At 43.6% G+C, this 23,967-nt stretch overlaps 1 protein-coding gene across 1 annotated transcript; it reads right to left on the bottom strand.

The window, feature by feature from the left end:
* Positions 1-10,206: 10,206 nt before the first annotated feature.
* On the bottom strand, positions 10,207-22,716 carry TMEM154 (transmembrane protein 154). Its single transcript, XM_042828456.1, has 6 exons — positions 22,570-22,716; positions 17,663-17,989; positions 16,551-16,578; positions 15,711-15,796; positions 14,309-14,369; positions 10,207-12,124 (listed from the first exon to the last, which is right to left on the bottom strand). Exons 1-6 carry the CDS (start codon positions 22,637-22,639, stop codon positions 12,109-12,111), a joined length of 588 nt encoding a protein of 195 aa, XP_042684390.1. The 5' UTR covers positions 22,640-22,716; the 3' UTR covers positions 10,207-12,108.
* Between the last annotated feature and the right edge of the window lie 1,251 nt (positions 22,717-23,967).

Here is a 23,967-nt window from a genome sequence, read left to right as displayed (position 1 = left end):
TTGGTGTTTGTGATGCTGCATGCAAAAACCTAGGGCTCCTGCTAGACAGAGTACAGCCTTCTGAGGATTTGTTATTTCTCCTGCCAATAAAAAAAGCTGTCATTTGCTCTGATCTTCCTAGAGAACTGTTCTGAAAGGGTAAAAAAAACAGTCAATAGGTGTAGCAGAAATGCTAAGCCATGGCCTGAACCAGTGATGGAGCACCTGGTGGGAAAGCAGGGCTGACTCAGGGGAGCTCAGGTGTATACAATGACCAGAAGAGGTGGAACTGGGATCCACCCTTTCCCAGACCTCATTTAAGCGTTGACAATGAAGGTAAGGGTGTGTTGTTGGAGTTTGTTGTGTACCTGAAGCCTTCTAAAGGTCAGTGGATTTTTTTTATCCTTTGTTTCTGTGCCTATGGTTGTTGCACTGAGGTTGCTGCTGTGCTTTCCATTGCATTATAGTGTTATACTGGGGTTTGACTTTTCAATTGGGAATTGAAAAGTGGTTAAAGAAGATCATTGATATCTTGGGTTCTGGGGTCTATTTAGATCAGTTAGGTTTTCCCTAGTGTTTCCTGTTGGCTGGGCAGTGGTTTCAGAAATGCAGGCTGGGCTTTGCCCCATGCCATTGCTGAAGATGGATCACCAGGGTGGCAGCATACTGGCTTTGGGAGCTGTGGTGTCACCTGCTACCCCCTGTATGACACTTCTCTTAGTAAGAGCTGGAACAGAAACAAAACCTTTTCAGGAGGTTTGTTTTTAAGCCCAGCCAGCTGACCACAGCTGTTCTCCTGCAGCACTTCTCTGTATGTAATTGTGGCAGTGCTGGGAATGAGTGGCCAAGGAAGCAGGAATGTACCATGTCCAGCCTACTGTTGCATCTAGTGTGCAGACAGGTTGTATTGCATACTTTCTCAATTGTTTCAGTCAGACATTTCTGTTAAACTGTTGTTAAAGCAGGGATAGGGGCTCCTAAACAGTTGGTAGTAGTCGTATTTACCTTGATATGGCTAGAACTTCATCCATTTAAATGGCAATCAAATATTTCTTGTGGTGTCATAGGAAGCTTAGTTGTTTTGCTACTGCTGTAAAGCTGGACGTGACTTGATCTAATGCTAAGATGAGAGACCATGTATTTCTGGACTTTAACTCAAACTTGGTTCCTTGTCTCCTGCTGATCACTTAGGTTTTAAGCACTGCTGACTGCTATGTGCACTTGGTATTCAGGCTGAGCCTCTTGAGCGTGGGAGAGGTTTGTGCCATCACATTCAAATCTGTTCTGTGTAATTTGGATCTGAGTTTTATTTTCACTTCCACTTCTATTTCAGAGCACATATTTCATATGTAGAACGAGATGCTTCTTTGTTATGCTTTTGGGAAAGTCACTGAGTATCTTCTGAAACCTGCTGAGTTACTTACTTGTTTCAGAAATATTCCATGTTTATGTATGCTTCTGAAATCTGTCCTTGAAAGTTTATCTACATCAATGAAACTTGAAGCATTCCGCTTCATCTTATTTCTCTTTTTAGTGTAATTAATCAGGCAATACAAGCGAATAACACACTGAGGAGTACAAATGATTTCAGCAGCATGGCTGCTGAGCTCAACTTTGGCATGCATAGGAAGGACTATGAATATTTTTGTGTTTAAGTTGATATAATAAAAATAGTTTCTCCTTAAAATCCGGTTGCTTAAATACTGTTTGAAATGTACAGATTAAGTGGGAATTTGTGGCTAAGTACCTGAAGTTGGTAGTCAGATTAGCTCTGATGCTTCATTATAACTGCGGGAACCAAGGAGGAGTTGTTATTGCTCTGTAGCTGTAAAACCTAATGTAAGAGGTCTTGCTCTTCATGTGATAGGTAGTTGTCGCGGACAGCATTGAGATACTGAACTTCAAAAACAATGCTCAGTGACATATTTTTCTACTTGTTTTTTTTCCTAATTTATCTCTTTTTTTTTTTTTTTACTTCAGATAGATTACCTTGTCTATCAGTTTAATACAGAAAGCAGTATTAAAAGTATATCTAACAATTCTATTATCAAAAGTGTAGCAGAGTTAGTGCTAGGAGTTTTCACCAGTGAAGCCCTAAATTCTGTTCCAGAATAGCTCCCAAAAATTTGAATTTCATTACTTAAACTTCATTACTAATGGCTGTAATTACTAGCGTAGTACTAGCCTCTGTGTAAGGAGAAACTGGAACTGAAATACCAAAGATTTCTGTATTTCAGGTTAAACTGAGGGAGAAATTCTTGCCAAACATAGCAACGTTGAATACTTGGAGCCTCACACTGCTGCGTTCTCATCAGCCATAAACATAGTCTTTAGTCTGGCTATAAAGGTGCTGAAACTTTATTCACCTTCCAATTGCCCTCCACCAGGGCCAAATCGCAGTCACTTGCACGGACAGTCCTTGTATGTATCAGCCTCAGCAGCATTTCAATACAGCTTTAGGAGTGGATTAATGTGTTGAGTTTTCACGTATGGTAAATGTTGCTGCACTATAGTTGTTTTGTGCTGTAGTCTTCAAGCAGTAGTGCCACAGCTTTTTGCTTCTGGTTCCCTATATTCTGTGTTTTGAGATAGCTATGTGAAGGAAAGCAAGGCTTGTTACTTAAGGGCTCCTGTCCGGGGGGAAAAAAGGCTGTGGTGCTGGTGCCTGAGTCTCTAGGGGAAGATAGTGTCTTAGCTTAACTAGGCTCTGTAAAATTATTTTAAATCTGCTGATGTTTGTATTAGACCTGCAGCTTTTCTGCACTGACCTTGTGTGGTTTTAAGGGAAAAAGCAGATGCCTTGGAGGCAGCTCTTAGGACAGCCTGTTGGAATAGAAGCGGTGATTTCATTTAACTATTCAAGAAAGATTTACGAAGAAATTTCTTTGTTTTGCAGTTGGTGTTTTTCTTGGGCTTTTTTGTTGTTGTTGTGTTTTTTGCCTTCTTGATGTTGGGTTTGTTTTTGTTTTTGGAAAACCTGCTTTTGTGTTAGTCTAATGAAGAGCCTAGCAGGGACTTGGCTGCATCCCTGTGCTGATTACTTCTGTGGGTCTGTTCTCAGCAGAATCTTGTTCAGCACAGGGGCTTCAGGACTATCTTTAAAGGTCCCCAACGCTTGTAGGAGTCGGCTGTTTGTAGTGAGACTGAGAAACCAAAAAGAAAAGGCTAGAACACTGAGCAAAGGTATTTTACCAGGTAGCTCACTAATGCTTCGTTATGGTGATCAGCTTCATAGTGTGACCTATGGTCACAGTGCAGTATTGTTTTAATTTGTCTGTTACTGCTGCTAGTTGCCTGAAGTTTTTTGAAAATAGGTGTGGTAAGTTGTTTCACTGTGAGTAGCATAGCAATGGGAGGCAAAAAAGAGTATCTTTAGGCATATATTCAGAAGCAATTGCACTCTTATCTGCTTGAAATGGTTCTGTGCAGGCAAAAGGGTATCTATAGCAAAACATTACTGTGAATTGCAGGTAAGGTTCTCTGATCCTTGAAGTTACTTACTAAGTTACAGTGAGATTTGTAATTCTGATTTGAATGAAGTAACGCTGATTTACATTAATCGGAGTCTCTCTATGCTTTTTTTCATCGTTATCTGCTTGACAACTTGTCCGTGGTCTTGTGTGGCTTGACTGTTTACTGTTCTTAGGCTTGAGTCTTGCATATTAGTGGGTGTCATGGTAACTGAGGAATAACTGCTGGTAGTGGGTTATTGGGAAAACCTGGAGCTGCAAGAGGCTAGCAAATTACTGGGAGGAAAAAAAAAAAAGCTCTGAGTTGACCTTTGTGACTTTTCGTGGAGTAGCATCACAGCAGTAAACTAAGCAGGCAGCTGGAGTATCTACTAGCAAGAGGATGGTTCAGTTGGGTGCTCTGGCAGGCAACAGGATATGGATGCCAACTGGGACTGTTGTCCTCTCCTGCATATGCAGGAGGCTTGACATGCCTGCCTTCATAGAGGAAATGCTTTGTTTAACATTTTTGGTTAGGTATGTTGTCCCCAGCATAGGCACCTACAGCACTGTGCTTTTCTACCTGTAGTAGGTGGAGGTGAGGCTCAGGAAAAACAGCAGGTACCCTGTTGGTACTCTTGTCTATAAGACGTGAAGACTGGGTGTTGAGGACTGAGATGATTTTGTGGTAATGGAATAGATAAAGTTTAGCATAGATGAGAGAATAAAAACAATTCTTTTAGTTATTTTGGTCTTTTGCTTTATAGTCAAGTTTAAAGCACAAGTGCTTTGTGAAACAAAAGCATTGTAAGCAAACTTGCTAATTTATCTGAAAGGTTGTATGTTTATTGCTGGAAGAATCACTGGGCTGAGTGGTGCTTGAAGTGAGATCATGCAGGGTACGTCTGCAGAATCAAGGACAAATGAGTTATGTTAAGGAGGGCAAAGAAATATCAGTAAAATGAGTAAGGCAGAGTTATGTGGTAGGAAAGAACAAAGCCATAAATTTAGGGTCGAAGGTAAGACAAGGATAATGAGGTGGTGAACTAGAGGGAATAATATGCCTGCATTTCCTAAAACAACTTAGTTCTAGCTTACTTTACCAGCTGATAGTTAATGACAGGGGAGGGATGAATTGCTGAGGTGACAGGAAAGTTTATTTAGAGAGAAAGAACAATATCATAAATTTCTCTTGTCATTTAATAGGTCATCAGTGGCAAGGCAGTGGCTGATATCTTTGTAGGCTGTGAATGATGGCCCATGTACCCTTGAACCATTTTGTGATTAAAAAGGGTCTATACTTTTATGGGAGTAACAGAAAGATTCCTGTAGGGATGAATGGTAGTTGGACAGAGTCCAAAACCATCGCATGGCTTTTTGTAGTAGCTGTGTAAACAGAGGATGAGTAGATATTTCCATTCCAACTCTTCTGCTCTTGTCTGTGATCTGTTGTCAGGTAATTGTAAATCGAAGATAAGAAACTTCCTCTTTAATGCACTGGAGGCTTTGGCATAAAGTGTTGCAAACAGGTTCTTAAGTCTAGTGCATGGGACTGTTAAGCCTAATTATTAGTCGTTGATCAAATTTTATTTATTGAGGAAGCAGTTGAGGGATTGTGTTTTGTAACATGTATAGTCGTAAATAATAACTGAAGTCTCATGTGACTATCCCTGTGTTCACAGAATAGATACTATCTGTATGAAGTAAATGTAACGGAGCTGGCTTGATCTCATGTTTTGTTGAATCTGTCCTTCCCCTGGTCTTAGCTCCTCCTGTGTTCCTGTGCTGTTCAAGCATAGTGCCTTGATCTGAGCCTCCTGACAGTGTTTGCTTTCAACTCATCACCGTACCTCAGCTGGGGTAACAAGTGTTTGTGCTTTTTAGAATATGGTCTTGGGCAAGTTAACTAATGCTACTGTGTTACTGTGGAACCTTCCTCCAGAGCTTGTTAGTATGTTAAAAACTGCAAAAGAATCATCTTTGAGTTGCTGAGGTGCTAGCAGTATGTTAAACTTTAAATCAAAGCAGGGAAGTCTTTCATTATCTGTGTGTCCTGTAAAATTTCTTCTGTGAACTCAAGTAATGCACAGCTACAGAAATCGCTTTCTCTATGGGGTTGTAGGCTCCTTATTCCATAACCTTCCTAGTTGGTTCTACTCTGTTACTCCTTTTCTCAACATAGGGGGACAGCTGCTGTTCTGCAACCAGGGATGCTCTGTCCACACATCCATGTGTTGCTGCCATTCCAGCACAGGGTGACAGCCTTTCGTGAGGTTAGTAGACTAAAGCTTCTGCAGACCCTCCTTTCCATCCTTGCCGTTTGTGCGTAAAGCATTAAACCATGAGATTGCTCTGTAGCACTAGTCAGTGCTGAGCTACCTCTGAGGGCAGTGATCAGATGGCTGAGGTAAATGCTGCTCTCCAAAAATGTTGGGCTCCCCTTTATTACAGGGGAGCTGCAGTGTGCAGCCACCCAAGGCTATGTGCCTTGCTTCCGTCGTCCGAGTCATGCTTTGACATGCAACGTGCTTTGTGGTAAAAAGTCTGAAGCAGATTTAAGAAGTATCACTTCTGCAACTGCAGGTGGGGATTCCCTCCTGGGGGTGGCAGTCAGAGCATCACTTGGAACCAGGCCTGGGTGTGTTTAATGTGGTACAGAGATATGCTGTAGGGGAAGGTACTGCCAGGAGAGTCCCTGCCAGCCAGCTGGAACTGAAAATGCTCATTTGTTGGTGTCAGGAAGGTTTCACAGCAAGCCTCCTAGCCACCTGCTGGTGGAAGCAAGTGCTCTTGTTTATTTTAGTGTTGTGCTTAAATGTATACACATGCATAGGATGTGTGATTGGGGGTTTTGGATATTACCCTTCTGAGAAGCAGTCACTTACAAGAGTGTAGTAGATTAGCACTGTTCTGCAGTGCTAATTGCATTTTTCCAAAAGCAAAATGCAAGCAGGACAAAGACATTTTAATTATTTCAGTTCAGAAAGTAAATAAGCTTATTTGGAGGTTGAACTTGATGCTCTCTGGAGCTCATCTTCTGACCCCTACAATTCTGTGGTTCTGTGATTACTCTTGATAACTACACTCTGACTATACAGTGAATGATGAAAGTTAGGAATAATGGTAGACTAAGAGTTGTGATGTGGATAAATTGCTGCTGACAACTCATGCACTGCCCACGTGCCTTTGCTACTGAATTTAAGATGGTGAGGATTTGTTTGCTATTTGGAGTTTCTGTCAAAGAGAGTGCTTCAGTAAATAGCTCAGCTCTTTTGAGTGCAGGAAGCCAGTGAAGGCAAGCTACTAAATTTAAATTAAAGTGGGAGGTGTGAAGGTAGGTTGACTTAGAATTGAGTAAATAATTAACGGAACTGCTGCTTCTACTGTGGAGAAACTTGCTAGTTTTGATGACTTGTTCTCCAAATCCCAGTGACATCAGTGGAAAATAATCCGTTTGCTCCATATTTCAGGTTGTGGAAGGGAATGGAAGCTAGATTAGAAAAAGTGAATCCCAAGTATACACATGAAACTTGTCCAATTGATTTCACAGCAGAGTGTAAGGCAAATGTTCAACATCTCCAGCCTGTTAAAGAAATGTATACAACCCTTTCTGTTTGTGTAGAAAAATTAAAGCAGAGACAGTGCTGCCTTTGTAGTGGTGGAGGAGCAGCCTGGAAAAAGCACCTTGGTATCCTCATCTTCACTGTGGGTATGTCTTCCCAAATCTAAATATGTAGGCTCCAACTCTAGTCTTAGTTTTAGTTTTCAGTGTTTATGTATTTTTAACAATAGTGTCTGGGTGGGTATTTTTGTAGCAGACTTTTTCCCTTCATTTTAAGGAATGTATGTTTTAAACATTAGTCTCTCCTGTGAATTGAAGTGAGAATAAATAAAACTTCAGTTGACTTGTGGGAGAGTTCACTCTTAACATATTTTACTCCTTTTCAGGACTTGATGCCTCTGTTCTATACAGAGAAGTACTTCTACTTCAAAAAACCTTTCTAAAATAGGTGACTTTCATTTTCATTTAGCTTTGTGTTTTTGCTGAAGCTGAAAACCACAGAAACTTCTGCGTTTAGAAGTAACTGCTCCTGAGAAAACGATCCTTCTCATGAAACAGCACCTAGACAAATGATGTTCTGATCCTGCTCTTCATCTCTTTTCACTGAAGTTATCTGAGCAGGAGCCACAGCTGGATTTTTGTTGTTCCCTTATATTTGAATGCTACATCACACCTAATCTCTTTTATTAAAAAAAAAAAAAAAAAAAGGAAGATGAGTGGAGGGGGAATCTCACTTGGATGAAAATCCTCTTAGTGTATATCAAATAGCTTCCTGAAACTTCTGGGTGTCCCAGTGTGCAATTCCAGTTTCTATGGTATCTGACCCAGTCTGAAACATCTAAAATATCCAAATGAAGACATGTAGGAGAAGGCGAAGCGTCCTGTAACCATGTGCTACTTATGTGATCCCCAACATCTAGCTGTGTGGCTGTGATGATGCAAACAAGTGCAGCTCCAGGTGAAGTGTAATTTGCCCTCAAAGCAATGCTTGCCGATTACCTTTCTTCTTGCCAGTGCCTTATTTCAGGTATGCACTTAGCTCTTGTTAGCAGAAAAAGACACTTCCCATGAGCAGACTATATGAGCAGCACAGATGTACAAAATACCCTACTGGTGACTGCTTATGTGGTCACATGAGCTGACTGACCTGTGTTGTACGTCAGCCTGTGGGGGAGCAGCTGGTGCTGCTTTTTGCTCACATCAAACAGAGCTGCTGCTGTTCTTTTTTACTCATATGGAAGCACCACCAGAGCCCTTCCTTAAATTTAAGCAGAGATGCTCAGGATGCTTTTCCTCTGATGTTGGTAGTGATATGGGTGCAAGAAAATTGGCAGCTATCCCATCTCTCCTTCCCAAATTAGCTCCTCAACCCCTTCTGGCTCCATTGTATGAGGCAAGTGTGGTGCTACTGATTGGGGTACAGTGGGGCAAGGACCTGGGGATGGAGCAGCAACTTTGTGGTAATCCCCAAGGTGTGAAATGCACCCCAGGCTCTGCAGCCAACTCTCTTTCCCCTTCTTTCTAAACAAGGGGAATGGCTGCCCTAAAATACAGGTTATAAGAGTCTGTGGCTATACTGAAGATGCTTTTTGCTACTGGGGGATTTTAAATGAGGGACATCATTTGTCTGATCATTGTTATGATACTCTACTACTGAAATATACCCTTGGGAAGTCTTGATTGCAGCTTTAGTGTTTCTGAAGGCGGGCTTTAAGAAAGAAGAGGACAGACACCTTGGGGGGAGGGTCTGTTGTGGTAGGACGAGGGGAAATGGTTTCTAACTAGAAGAGGAGGGATTTTTTTATTTTATTTTTTCTTTTTTTTTTTTACAGTAAGCTTGGTGAGACACTGGGGCAGGTTATATCCAGAGATGTGGTGCATGCCCTAACCCTGAAGGCATTCATGGTCAGGTTGGGCAGGGCTCTGAGCAGCCTGATGTAGCTGTTCCTGGTGATTGCAGTGGAGTTGGACTATATGGCCTTTAAAGGTTCAACTCAAATGATTCGATGATGAAAGGCGCTAAATGAACTGAAGTGCAGTGGGCAAATCGGTAGTCAGGAGATGGGAATACTGGATGAGAATGAGGAAAGGAACCAAGGCAGTGAACCACGCTGTTTCAGCTATGACACTTGGGTCTGCAGGGATGATTGGCTGTAACTTGAATGCTGGGCAGTGGCCTTGGCAAGTGCAGAAGTCCATACAGAAATGAAGGTGAAAGAAGAGAGCAGCTAGGTGAGATGGGCAGCCTAGAGATGGGCTCTGTTATCAGGTGTGTGATGGATTCCTCTGGACAGTTTAAAGCGGGTTGTGAGATCAGAAGAAAAGGATAACAAAACACTTGGTGAAAATGTAAGATCAGGGAAAACAGCAGTGCTAAATGTAATTTGCACAGACTGAGGGAACATGTTAGATGCATCTGTAACTGTACTGCAATGCGAATTATTCAGCACCTGGTGTCTTTTGCTTTGGAGTGACAGGATTTGATGCTAGGCAGAATTTAAGTGTTATCTTCTCAATAGCAACTCAGCAACTTTTAGATGTGCATCTTGGAGGAAAAAAAGAAAGCAATGGACTCAGATAACCTCATCCAGAATTGGCTGGGAAAGCGTCCAGACCCTTATTGTATCTTTTGAAATGGTTTGAAAGTTCCAGAGGAGAAGAAATTTTGGCATGCCTGTTTTTAGGAAGGATAAGCAGTATAACCTTGATCGCTGCAGAGCTGGCACCTTGAAATTAGTTCTGGGCAAAATTGATTTTTAGAGCTTGATGTAAAAATTGCCTAATTATGTATTTAATAAAGATTAATGCTTATTAACATGAGTTTAGCTGGAGGGAGCACTTCTATGAACTTGCATCTTTCAAGACAAAGTAAATCTCTAAGAAAATTATTTCAAGTGTTTTTGACCAAAAAGACCACTGAGGATTAGTATTAATCTAAAATCAACAGCGAAACATAGGCACAGCAGTCTGTTCTCAAATGCTGTCATGCTGTCACAGGCAGAGCTAGTGTGTTATTTATGGTTGTAAACATGCTAGGACTGTCTGAAAGGTTGTGTCATGGCTGAGTTAGGTCATACAATATCACTTCAAGGAGTAGAGTCTGTTTTGGAAATCAAAATTTAAAAAACAATTAACAGTGGAAAAATGGGGTCTACTGTTGTTAATTGCTGTAGCAGCAGTGCCTATGAACCATACAGCCAGTGAAGAGCAATGGTCTCAAAGAAACATTAGTCATTTATTTCTTGGGGTTTTTTTCGTTGTTTTTTTTTTCCCCCTAAGCCCTGAAAGGGAACATTCTCACTTTTGGACATCTTCTGGTTACTGCTTTACAAACAGCAGAAAGCCTTAGCATAGCATCTTTGTCCTACTGGAAAAGAAGTTGCTAGCAAAGCTGCTTCTGGAAAACATCCCCTTCCACTTTTCGATTGCCATTATCTCAATCTTCCACTTTCCCCTGTGATTATATTATTTTAATTAGGTATATCTAGGGAGTGATTTTTCACTGTCAGGAACTTGTGGAAATATTTGAGAAAATGTTTCACACTCTTTCACAACGTTTGTTTTTTTCTTGTTGTTTTAAATTACAAATCATCCAAATAGGGAATAGTAATTTAGTATAACTCATGAAATTCAGTATTTGCAATAAATTATTTTGGCACAGTGAAGAAATATTTCCTCTTTGAGGAAATCACTAGTTAACTGGTATTCAGTAGCGAATAAAACCAGGGTAATTGTTAGCTTTAAATGCGTTGACACTTTCTTATTCACGAAGTTGAGCCCTCCTCTGTGAGCTGTTAGTGAGCATTAACTCTCCTCCCAGGTGCCTGGTGGTTTTCCTGACTTGGTCCCTTAAACCAAGGTAGTATGAAAACATGTTACTGAAATATGTGCAGGCAAATTGAAACTGATGATATAAAACATCTATTGAGTGAGAAGAACATTCAAATACAATGTAAGTAGAATGTGATAGGGCAGGATCTAAAGCATGGTGAGATGAAAGCTTTAAATACGGTGGGGGGGAAGCTTTGCATAAACAAGCATCCAGTCAGATGTGTTGTGTATTTAAATCACATCTGTGGAAGACGTGCTGTCTAAAATCGATGGGTGTGATACCATATTTATCTTCCAAACCCAAGGTGTCTCAGCAGTCTGACTTTCCAATGTCACTGAAGGAAGGAGAGCAGGTATGTTAAGAAGCCAATGTCTTTCAGGTGTTCCAAGTTCAATATTCAAAAATACAAAGCTGAAATCTTATTGCACCTGAAAACCTTGGACCTTTGTTAGGAACAATCTACCGAATGTTTGGTTTAGTAATGAATTTTTCAGTTTTCCGGTCTACTTTGATGAAAAGAAGTGTTTCCAAGCTGAGTGTGTCTATAGCAGGCTGATCTGATGAGCTGCACAGCGTGGGGTGGAGGGCTGGGTGGTGAGACTTAGCAAGGTGCTCACCTGCAGTTAACTGTCAGGCAACCTCAATTTTTTTCACGTGTACAGTGTCCTTAATTTGAAGACCAAAACTTGCTGGGCTTCAAGCTGCTTTCTGGTGGATCCTTTGGCTGCTGTTTGTCAGTCCTGCTCTTGTTCTGCACTAGCAGAATTCCTGTGCAAATCCATGCACCATTACCAAAAAGCAAATTGGGAGACGAATGTAGCTTGGATGTAGCATCAGCAGCCTGAATCAAACCCACTTCCACCAGTGCAATCCAGAATTGTGGGTATTGTTCATGTACGTATATAAAAACAAACCAGAGATAAAACAGCCTGCTCAACTTGGAGTGTATGTGGTTTTTACTGGCTGCACTATGCAGAACTGGAGAGCTGCATGGAAGCAAGGACAGCTTCTACAAAACTTCAGCAGGGAAAGGAAGCTTTTCATGACCAGTGCTGAATCTTGCTGCTTTGGGCATTAAGTGAGCTTCTTAGTCTTACTGCCGCACTGTTCCTTTATTTTTCCAATTGATTATATTTCTCTTCTGAAGATCGTAAGTAGAAGTATGCAACAGAAGCATTTGCTTCTCCAGTCTTTTGTGGTGAGTTGTTTAAATCCAGTTTGTCCACAATCTGGGCTCTGTTAGCTTGTGTGCTGCTCCCTTTGAGGAGATCTCTGCTGGTGCAGCTTCATGATTCACCATCACTGGGCATACATGAAAGAGAAGAAACACTAGCATCATGCTGCTTGATCACTTCTCTCTTGCATATGAGCAAGAGCTCATCCAGCTTCTGCTGGCTAGAGGCTATCTTGCCACCAGGCACGGGCTGAGAAATCAGCTTTGTTTTCCTAGACTGGGAGATAACATTTTACGTCTTGATTGTTCGTTTTTAATGTTTAAACTGTTAAATTTTCACTTTCTGTTTTCTGCCTACTTAGTTTGCTCCTTGGTACTTGATCTAGAATGTTTTAGATGCACCGGAATAAGAAAATGCAACTTCTGCTTAAAGGGCCCCAATCTTAATATTCTGCTTTATTTTTTAATGTTTTATTAAACTTCATGTAGGGAGATCTGTTTTGTCCCAGCCTGAACTGATAATGGAGTACCTGGTGAAGGGGGTGGCTGGACCAGGATGCATAGGTGCAAGCAATTGACCTGTGCTTCCTGTGTGTCTCTGGGTCCACCCCTCCCTGGGCTTGTTTAAGGGCTACTGTCTGAAGGGAAAACTTCTCCTGGATCAGGGCTGCTTCCTGAGGAGAGTTCTACAGCCGGAGACCCTCATCAACTATTGGGTGAGTTAAGTTTTTCCTTCATGTGATTATTGATATTCCTAATGTTACTTTGCCTGATAGTGCAAAGAACTTAGCAGAAGCAGCTTTCCTGTTTCCAAGGACAGACATTGTACTACAGCCTGGGAAGAGAGAATTTTCTCGTGTCCAGATTTGATTCCTCCCAAACCTCACTTCATGAGTTCTCCCTTTTCTTTTTGGTTTAAAGAAAAAAAAAAAAAAAAAAAAAAGAGTGCCCTGTGGATGTAACAAAGTGTGTGTGAGAGAGGCTTTGCTTAATCTAACTCAGCAGGGTTGTGCCTATCTACCAAAGGAGGTAAGGTGCACAAGCTTTTACCTGCCTCCTGTGTGTGTGGAAACCCTGGGCATGATTTCAGCACTAGCCTTCCAAGGCAAGAAGTGTTTATACAAAATGTATCAAGATGCATACTTGTAACTCAGTGAGTTTATGTGTGGAACAGCTGAGCACCACCTTGAAGGGAGTTAGGGCTACAATCCTTTGCCCCTGGTGCGTGACTTCACAGCTTTGATGCTTGTAAGTTTTTGCATTATAATAGCTTTATTTTGTTTTACTTGGTGGCCTTTCACCTTCCTTGTTCAAGAGATGCAAAAATAGGTATTTATCTGCACATACTTTTTTGGGCATTATTTGGTCAGGGAGGAGTAACCCTTTTTTTTTTTCCTAATAATAACAGTATTGTTGGAAGACACCTCTAGAGATGATCTAGTCCAGCTCCCTGCTGAAGTGAGTTACCTGGAGTAGGTTACAAATGTTCAATCAGGGAAATGAATGGGAACCAGAAAACGGTACCACTTGAACTATTTTTTTTACTTGGAAATGAAGCATGTTCCAAAATTTCATGCAAGATGAGCTTAGGAAATGTAGTCAATTAAGATAAACCCTTAATTGCTGTGTTCTTAAAAATTTTACGTTTAAGAAGTCACCTGCTCTGTGAAGTAATTTTAGAACATGCATTCTGAAACATCAAAATGTCATTAATGCAATGTTTTGTCTTGGATGCTTTCAAAATGTTGTCTTATATAAATCACAGCTCAAAACACTTGAGCCTTAACAGAAACTCCCAAGCACCTTGCATGAAGAAGGAAACTAATGCCCAGGCAACTGTGCTACATCAGGCATTGAGAAGTTTCCTGTATTGAATCTCAGTGATTTTAAAACAAAACAAAACAAAACAAAAAAAACAACAAAAAAAAAAAAACAAAAAAAAAAAAAAAAAAAAAAAAAACCACTGTTTGGGAAGAAATTAGGTAAGCTGATCTGAGTACTGATGTTAGCACCTCAGGCACCTGTGTCAATGGCCTGATCCGTGAGGTAAGCTGTGTCTGTGCCATCTTGTCGTCTGTCCCACACAGGTTTGCTGCTGCAGGGTTAGTTAGGGGTTTACAGATGGTCACCGATTTAAAACTCAAGAAGCATCAAACCATTTGAGCTGGAGCCTAATTCTCATGCATAAAACACTCTAAAATTTAAATGTGCCTCCTAGTTGGTCTATTTATTATACAGTTTAGAAATGAGGTTATTTTGGAACAACTGGCATTGACTGTGTTTCTTCAAGAAATATAATGAATCCTAAGTACCTTGGATTGGCCACTGATTCTTTTTCTTCTTCTCTTACAGTAGGCAGACATTCACAATCAGCTGAAAAAGGATAGAAACCAAGATGATTATTACTATTTGCTGTTAGTCAATGTTTATTTCAGAATTGCATTGACTTCTTTGCGCAGTGACTCTGGTGTATAAATCTGCTCTTCTGTGCCCTTTTATATGTAAAGTCTCCACGTTCCAAGCAGTGTAAATGTTATGTTTTAAATCCCTTTTCCCTTTGATAGCCATTATGGTAATTTGTTTGTTAGGAATACTGAGGTTTTTTGTATACATATGCACGAAGTTTCTCCGTAGTAGGACTGTTTCCCATGAGGTAAGGCTTGGGGGACAATTTGTTAATCCTCCACTGCTGATGGCTGCACCCATATTTTGTAGTTCCGTTTGGGGTTTAGGGAGTTATTTAAAAAAATAAAAATAAAAAAATTGATCCCTTCTGTCCAGAGAACTGAAAGTTATTTTACAACACTGCTTCCCCAAGTGCTGTGCTTACTGCCTTTATTCTACTAGTGTCTCTTAGAATGTGTTTTCTACTGGAGGTTACAGACTAAGAAGATCGAAACCCCATCATGTGGCTGGAGTGCTGTACTAACACGAAGACATGCTCCAAAGGGTTCTGTGTCTTGAAAAGCAAAACAACGTGAGGAGGTCAGGTAAGTGGACTGTTGGCATATAAGGCAAGAGACCAAGAATGAGGAAATATCCAGGTTCTAGCACTTTCTAGCTAGTGGGTATCTGTTAACGCAGATGCTTGAAAGTGTTAGCTGTGAGGGAGTAGAAGGTGCTTCTAATGAGAGGTACAGAAAGTACCAATTGCTGGCAGATTTGCTGGAGAGTGTGCAGAAGATGGGGAGCAGCAGCAAAGAGCAGTTTGCTCTTCATGTGGTGGGGGTGGTACAAGAAACCCCACCAGGAGTGGAGGGATGCGGTCATGACATGTTTGCAGCAATTTTAAGTAAGCAGTGGTCTGAGCTACAAATAAATACTTGTATCTTCTACAACAGCATGGTGTGGAGCACAGATCTGTAGGAGCTGAAGTCTGAAAGGATGAAGTGGTTCAAATAAACTATCATTAAAATGTGGGTTTAAAAATATAAATTCTGTTTGCACTTGTATTTACAAATGCCTACTGCAAATTCAAAACAATTATGAGGGAATAACATATGTTAAGAGTCTCCCACACAAACTAAAATACTCTTCTGAACAATCCTACCCTGACATTTGTGCTGCTATTTCTGTTGAAGATTCAAGAACACAACTAAAAATTCTTTAGGGAAATCAGTGACACGAATACAGTGCCTTCCACTGCTTTTCTGTGCGTGGGATTTGTGTCAGCTAAAAAGAGAGGAATGATGGAATAGAGAGGTTACCATGTACCATTTTTGTTCATGCTATTCATCCACTTATCGAGCTCTTCCATTTCTATCTCCATAACAGAGGGTGTGTCCTCTTCGAAAATAGGGCTTGAGAGGAAGGGGAAAAAAGGCATTACACAAAAGCTTAAATCAACAAATTGATAAGGACTGCCTCATTCCAGGCATATGTAGGCACTCTGGAATGCCATCCTAGGTGAATGACCTGGGAAGAGGTCAACCTGAACAATGTATGAAGGTGATGACAGCTAGCAGACATCAACAGCTGGGCTGTGCGTGGCAGGGCTCACTGGGATACCAGTGCAAAGAATGGTCTGGGGACAAGATGGTGTGGCATGGGGTGCCTGGGAGCAGGGGGTTGACATAGGTATCCCAAACCTCTCCATCCTGCAAATGGCCAAGTGGCAAACATGCATTCATCTGTGTAATACATAGTGTCTTATCGTCGCTGCTGCTCCAGTGATTGAGCTTTGTAGCTTGAATAGCAGTGACAGTGACTTAAAAGGGAGAGATCATAGCTATCCTAATTCAGCATTTATTTAAATGTCTCTGTTTAGTCATCTTTTTACTGATTGCTCCTGGAGTCGCATGGTTCAAGTATTATTTTAAGGAAATTATTTTTTTCTCCATTAGTCCAGTTTTGTATCTTCTAGCACTGATTAGCAAAATGGAGCTTGATAAAAGTTATCACTTGAGTCAGAGCTGTGCAGTTATTAACTGTGTTTTGTTTTTGGTTTTTTTTTTTCCACCTCAGCCAAAGAGTGGGGAAGATAAGCTTGAAAACAGGGGCAAACGACACAGAGGTTATACTAAATGGTGGAAAAGTGATATGCACACACTTTACCTTTTCACGTTTTCACTCCCCAGCTCATCTGGAAAAGAAGAACAGTTTGTGTTGAGTTACCTTGTTTGTGTTTATTCACTGTATTGTAGGACAGTCTTCAACAGGATTGTTTCTGATGAGATCTGTTTACAAAGGGTGTAACTTTCCCTTTTAGAAGAAAGATGGAACAACCCACCCTCCTTGCCTGCAGTTTTCACAGCAACCCGTTTTTAATCCTGGGCGTACTGATGAAGCTCATCATGTGCCCTGCCTGGCTGAGAGTGGGTGGATATCAGCGTGGTGATGGATATGAGTGCACAGAAGCCTAGTTCACTAACAAAGCATGCTTATATGCTATTTTAAAACAACTAATATTTAAACGTGGCCTGTGCATGCCAACACCAGTGCTAGTATTACTCCCTTGCTGCAGAATCCCCCAAGACCATGGATCCGTCCACCCCTTCCTCAGTAATGCTCAAAATCCCACCTCCAAGCAATGGGAACTGTGTGGGAGATCTTGAGATGATCTTTGGTCATGCTGGAGACTAGAAAAGGGCAACAAGGTACCTGTCTGGGAGCTGAGAGTTTACTAGGGGTGAGTGTGTGCTGAAATTGCCATGGCAAATGTCACCTTCATGAATTCATCAATTGCCTTCGTGGCACATGTACCACTACTTCAGAAGGTCATTTATTAATACAGTGCCAATGTGAATGGCTTTTTATTGCTTTATGCTCCAGAACTGCTGATTTCTCTGTTGAAGGTGGCTTCCTGGAACTCTGTTTTCCTTGCTGTGGCCTGCAGGCAGTATAAGGCAGGAGTAGTGCTTGATCCACCTTGTTTGTGGTTGTTGAGCACAAAGATGAAGTTGCACAGCTGTGGCCCCACTCCGCTGTGCGTAGTGTGAGGAGCTGCAGCTTGGCGCTGTGCATCCATGGTTGCCTGGCATGAGCTGAGAAACAGCTACAGCTCACAATGTGGGGCTGCTGCATGCCTCTCCTTTTCTGCACAAGAGACGTGGAACTAAAAACAGAGACAAGCATCCTAAATGGGGCACCCTGAAGCTTGAAATAATTTGTTAAATGTCAAGTGTGTGGTAAAGATAGCTTCCCAATGCCCAAGAAGAGAAGTTTACCTTGCTTAGACTTTTTCCGGTTATGGACTATTATAAAAATGATGACCAGTAAGACCAGCAGGGCCAGCACCGCTGCGGGCACAGCGTACACTAGGACAGATGGCTCTTCCGTCTCTAGACTCCCGTTACTGCTTGTGTCGCTCAGTTCAGGGCTGGGTGTACTTTCTATTTCCAGGCTGCCTTCGGTGGGCCCTGCAGAAACCAGTGCTGGCTGGGGGCTGCTCATAGGGGTAGGGGACAGGGGAGGTACAGAGGAAGGAGGTGGCACTGTAGCAGGGGGGAATGCTGCTGTTCTGTATCCTGAGCCATCCTCGTTGTTTTCAGAGCCTGCCAAACACAGGGGGACAAGTTAACATTTTGTGGGTTTCATCAATGTTATCAATGACTCAAAGCATGCAGCTTTGCTATTCATTCAAGTCTTAAAAAAGATAATCAGTGAATGCGTGCATGCACCTGAATTCTCAGCCTTTGGATGCTAAACTAGATGACAAGTCTGCTACAAGTTTCTACCTCAATGTGGTTCTTCAGCCAGCTTGCTCAGGGACACTTTTGTTCCCCCTTGGTTTCAACAGGTTGACATCGTGGCACAGCATTTATGCCACAAAGCAGGATGGAACGGCATGACCTCTGCATTGACATGATTGTCTCTGCTGTTTTCAGGTGCTGGGCAGATAAGAGTTTCCACTTGAGTTAGCTAGAGCTTCAGGTTTTTAGCTCCTCATTGCTGGCATTTCAAATCTCACAGGACTGGATCTGAAAGCACTTAGCATTTAAAACGCTTTGGTAAACACATTAATCTTCATAATGGCCCTGAGAGATGAGCAGTTATCATCTCCATTTTACAAATGAGAAATCAGAAGGACAGAATGCTGTCCTTCCCAGGGACTCTGAGAAAGAGAGGAAAACTGAGGTAAGAGCGCTACCTCTTGCTTCACTACTCTGTAACATCCTCACATGCCTCGTCTGTCTCAAGAGGGAGCTGAGAATCCCCCAAGACTATGTGCCAGGCAGCCCAATTTCAAATGACTGCAATGCTCTGAGTGGGACAGCAGCAATCTATCTGCGTCTTTATGCCAGTTATCATGCAGGCATCTGATTCTTTCATCCTTTCCTTAACACTAGGAGAGAATGTAAATACTTATCGAATGACTTGTGATGCTTAAGTAAGGCATTTGTCTGCTATGAAGGCCACCAGCCTCTTTCACTGCAGCACAACAATGTGAATGTCAGCTCTTTGGTGGCAAAAGGCTTGATGTCAGTAGCCTCCCTGCTGCAATCTTCCCTATTCAGCCGAGAGCGAAGCACAGCCTCTGCATCCCTGCAGGCAGTGACTCCTTATGCACATGCTCCTGTGATCTGCTGGCTCTCATTAATCCTCTCATTACAGAAGACAGGAAGAAGAGAGTCTCTCCATTACTCTTTTTAGCAATCTGACTTCTCTCCAGAGGTAGTTCATAGTCCCAACGTTTGCAGCTCCTCCATTTATACCACATACGTTTACCTCCATCAGTGCATGTGGCCAGAGAGCTGCCGGCAGGGCAGACGCACTGCTGGGTGCATTCCTGCAACCTCTATTTTCTCTCTGCTGTGGCCATCCCTCTGACACCTGTCAGCTGCCTGGGCTGGTAGATGTACAAGGACGAGCCTCTTGCTAAAAATAGTGCAGAGGGGAAAGGATGTGGGGGAAATTGTTTGTTTTTCATTTACTAGTAGAGCTAAGATGGATTTTTTTAATGTCTGAAGCATGAGGTGACTCTAAAGCAAAAGCAAACAGTCACATCTCATTAAATGCAGCACCAGGCTTTCAGCTGCAGCATATGCTCTGTTTGATTTCCAAGAGAGACATTTCCAATGTTTCCACTACTTTTTATTTGCCTATATTTGAACTGCAAAGCAGATTTCAAGCTATCTATCTCTGCATGAAATAAAATTACCTTTTCTAGTCTCTGGATGAAGAAAATGGCAAATCACAGGAAGGAGTGACCTTGTCGCCACGTATTTTTGTTCACTTTACATCATTCCAGGGACAAAACGCCATCTCTTTTTTGGACAAGATTTCCTCTCACTAGGGCATTTTCTTCGAGCAATTTAACTGTCTTTCAGCATCAGGGCAGCTGATTGCACAAGGTTCCTGCAAGCACAGTGCTCTCGTTTCCCTTGTTCCCCTGTAGCTGTGGCACATCCCATGCTACCTTGCTGCCTGCCACTCTGGTCCCCAGCAGGGGGATACTGTGGTATCTTTGCTTCTGAGCCTGCCTTTCAGGGCATGCGAAGGGAGCTGAATGTCCCAAGCAGCTTTTGTACCAGGACCTGAGCAGCTCCGCAAACAAATAGCATTTCTGCTGTGGCTGCATTTCTTCCCCTGAGGTTTGTGTTGAGGCACATGGAGGTGGTGATAGGAGGTGGCGATAGGAGCTGTCGATGAAGCAGGCAGACAGGTTTCTGGTTGTGGCTGGATGAGAGGCAAAATAAAATGCTTGCAGTCAGCACACTAAGTTCTGCTGGCAAGGGCCCATTCCGCCCGCTGGGCTCTCATCGAGCTTGTGGGCTGCAATTTTTGAAGGGAGTTTTCCAACCTACACTACAGCTCCTACTTGCGGAAGAAAGAGGGCTGGGAAGGACCAGGTCTGAGTCAATGAACAGGCAGGTTTAGTAATTTGGGAATTTTTGGTTTCTCCATACTTTCCTGTAAGTTATACAAATACAGCAGCAGGAAGACTTGGGAGAGGGAGGCAAATCCAGCAGAGACCAGGAGGTCCTGCAGAGTAAGGATCCCTTCCACTTGCAGCACCACCCCCAACCTCTGCCCCTCCTGGCAATGCACTCCCACGGCTCCATGCCATGCGCGTGGCGGCTTGGCTGTGCCTGACTCACCCCTCGTCCTGTGCTGATCTGAGCGCAGCCGCTCCCTGCCATGCCCAGGGCCTGCCCAGACTGCGTGCTACAGCAGGTCGCTACTGGCGCTGCCGCAGGCCCTGCAAGGCACCATGAGTATCTCAAGGCGGCTGCTCTGTCAGCTGCAGGCAGGAGTCCATTAGAGAGGGGTGCTTGGAAAGTGCTGTCTGGGAAGTTCCTGGAGCAGGATGCCAGTGTTTGAGCTCCTAACTAGGCAATAGAAAACTGTGCTCCCACTGCACCTAAAAGTTCTTTTAATGGCCAGTGTTGTGTGTTCGGTCCTGTGCTTAGAGCCATACCCTGAGCTTGCAGCCTCATCCATCACCTTGAAAGCTACAGCTTTTCCAGAGCAAACTGTGCCTTTAGTTACAGTTTGATCCCATGCCCTTCCAGCTCCACACTAGTGACATGCAACTTTGCCACATCCAGACACATGGGTGTGTACCTCTCAGTGCTCCCTGCTCTCAGCAGAGCTCTGAAATTAATGATTCAACAGCTCTAGGGGCTCAGCAGCAATCATGAAGTCTCTCAAGACATTACAGCCAGGGGTCACTCACTGAAATTTAACATACATGACCCCCTGCATGAAGCCAGCACTGGGACCTGGGCATACTCACTGTGCTACCACCCCTCAGGAATTGCAGGGTGGCCAGGACAAAGCTGTCTGTGCAACACAATCCAAATGGCAAGGCAAGAGTTTTACAAGGCTCCAATGCGGTGTGAGAACAGAGTTTATAAGGCTGCCATCTGTCTGTGCTGCAGGGTCTAATCATGCTCTCATTGCCTGCTGTGGAAGTGCTTTCCAGATAGCACAGGTGAGACTGCAAGGATCCCAGAGCTTCTGAGCCATGTCTGGGGCTGGAGGAGTCAGGAGGAAAACTTCCAGAAAGCTGCTGCTCTGTTGATCTGTGAGCAGAAAATGGTGACCGCACAGGATGTCTTGGGAGGGCCGGCCACAGCAGAATTCACCCAGCCCAGCTGTGGCCTGTATAAGTCCCTATAGAAACCCAGATCCCTCTGGGTCTGTTCCTCCTACCTCTCTGCTTTGTTGAGACCTCTGTTCTGCTCTGTTCCTCATAGGATTTTTCTTCCCATGGATGCTTTGATCATGAGGCACGTGCAAAGCCTGCAGCACATTTTCCTGACATGCCTGCAGCACGGCGGGGCTGCCTTTAACACAGGCAAGACCAAACCATTTTGTAACAACTCTTACTTCATTCTTATAGCTAAGCACGATCGCTAACCGCGATAAGATCTGCAGCACGCCTGGAACCTGCAGCCCGATTATACAGCCTAGAATAGTACTGACTTTCAGGAAAAAAAAAATGAACAGCCAAAACACAATCCACATATTTCTCCCTGCCTGCAGCTTTAACACACTCCCAGTCCACAACAAGGCATCAGGCAGCGGCTGGCTTGATACCAGGAGGTACTTCGGCCCCACCGGGGGCGGGCTGTCCCCAGAGAGCAGCCCTGCACCTCAAGCTGTGAGTTGCACACCCATTGCAGGAGCCCCCAGCACTCAGCCTCCCTTTCCTCTGAGCTCCTGAGCGCTCAGCAAGGCAGACCGCCAAATATCGATCTCAGCACTGGCTGTTCTTTTGAGTTTCGGATCATCAGTGCTGCAGAAATCAGCAGCTGGCTTTTGAGTGGAAGGAGAGCTTGAGCTTGGTCTTCAGCTTTACTATTGCATACAGTGAACAGTATGGGTGTGGGACTGGCAAGGTACAAGAAATGGTTAACATTAGACCCAAAAGGGGCGATGGGATAGACTGGAGACAGCAGTTCCCACAAACCTAGCCTGACATTTCGGATTAAATCTCCATCACACAGCCTTACATCTGAGGAGGTGCAATAAAAAGACACCGCCAGGAAGGAGCGAGGCAAGCGGAGGTGGCACACGGCTGCTGGCAGCAGCAAGCAAGCTCCCGCAGGTCCCCGAGACAAGCTGCCAGCCGTCACCCCCCAAGACCCATCCAGTTCCCAGGGTCCCCATGCCAGGGGCCACTCACCGTCTTGGGCTGAGCCCTGCCGGACCAGGAGCAAGGTGCTGAGCAGAGGCACCCAGCCGGGCACCCGCATGCTGCCTCGGCCTGCGCGGCTCTCTGCAGGCTTCGGCAGAGCATTTACATTTCCTGTTTCCTGCCCCCGGTGCCTCTGAGTTGTGCTTCTTAGGGAGATGGGCTCCGTTTGATTGTTTTTAGGAAGTGATGTAATGCCGTCCGGGCCTGTCAAGCAGGCAGGGATTGCAAAAGCGAGAAGAGGCTGCTCCTCCAGCTGAGGCACCTGTGTGTGGGCTTCCCACCCTCTCTGCTTCTGCCTGCTGGGACGGCCCTGACACCATCCACTGCCCTCAGCACAGCGGGGCCAAGTGGCATCTACGCCCTGCGTGGTCTAGGCACAAACACCACATGTCTGTGTTAGGCTGGGTAGCTTCAGGTTGTCTTCTGGGGTGACCGAGCCAGTGCATCACAGTAACACCTCACTGTTTCCATCGAACGCAGTACTCATTTGCCATCCCAAATGGCAGCCCCCAAAGCTGAGCTGGCTCTAAGAAATGGGTGAAAAAATGCTGGCCCACCTAGCATCCAGTATTTTGGAATAATTTTGGCAAAGAGAAGCATAAAAGCTTCTTGTTCAGCGCAGGTGGCTCTGAGGGCAGTAGGCGACAAGGGGACAGAGGAACCTCAACCACACCTGGCCCCATGCAGAAGGGTGTTTTTGGATCATAGGTTTGTTTGCTCCATTGCAAAATCAGCTGTGAGATCTAAAATTCACCTGTCTGCATCCAGCAGAGTCCTCAGCCCAGATTTTGCTCTGGAGCATCCCAAATTTGAGCCAGTTTAGATGCTTGCCAAAACACTTTCCAGTACTGAACTGAGGAAGAAGAGATGCATGCTGCTCCCCCAGACATGAGTCTCTGTCAAAATTTAGTTTCTGGTGAATTACTGGAAGTTGGCAATGGTGAATCCTTCTATTCAAGCTGGTAGAAGAAGCTGAAGTGACTAATTGCTGCTCCGGTTCTGCAGCTAATAACTTTTCTTAACACATTGATGCTTTTGTAGGTCATCAGTTATGGTTTCTTAGCTCAAGTAGCAAAGAAATAGGTCAGCGATTCATTTAATGGCCAGCTTGTTAATAGATTTAAAATGCTTGAATGACTGAGCTAACTAACAATTGGAACTGGTCACGTATCATTGGCAGTGTACCTTTATGCACTGCTTAAGACAGAGAGGGAAAAACAGCAAGCTACAGCACTGCGGCTGCAAGAAGATAAAGAGGAGTTCTGACAGCACCAAGTGGCTGATAACCGTTTCTGAGAGACTTTCTTCAGTACCTGCTAATCCTTCCCAGACAGATGCTTCTGAGGTGAGGATTGTGCATGCATTTACGATTTTCTTGTTAAGAGG

The sequence above is a fragment of the Centrocercus urophasianus genome, unplaced genomic scaffold (assembly GCF_019232065.1).
Source record: "Centrocercus urophasianus isolate 14NV4802_14NV808 unplaced genomic scaffold, USGS_Curo_1.0 seq_3, whole genome shotgun sequence".
NCBI classification, from domain to species: Eukaryota; Metazoa; Chordata; class Aves; order Galliformes; family Phasianidae; genus Centrocercus; species Centrocercus urophasianus.
Note: the sequence above shows the minus strand (reverse complement) of the source record. Positions and strands in the feature narration are given on the sequence as shown.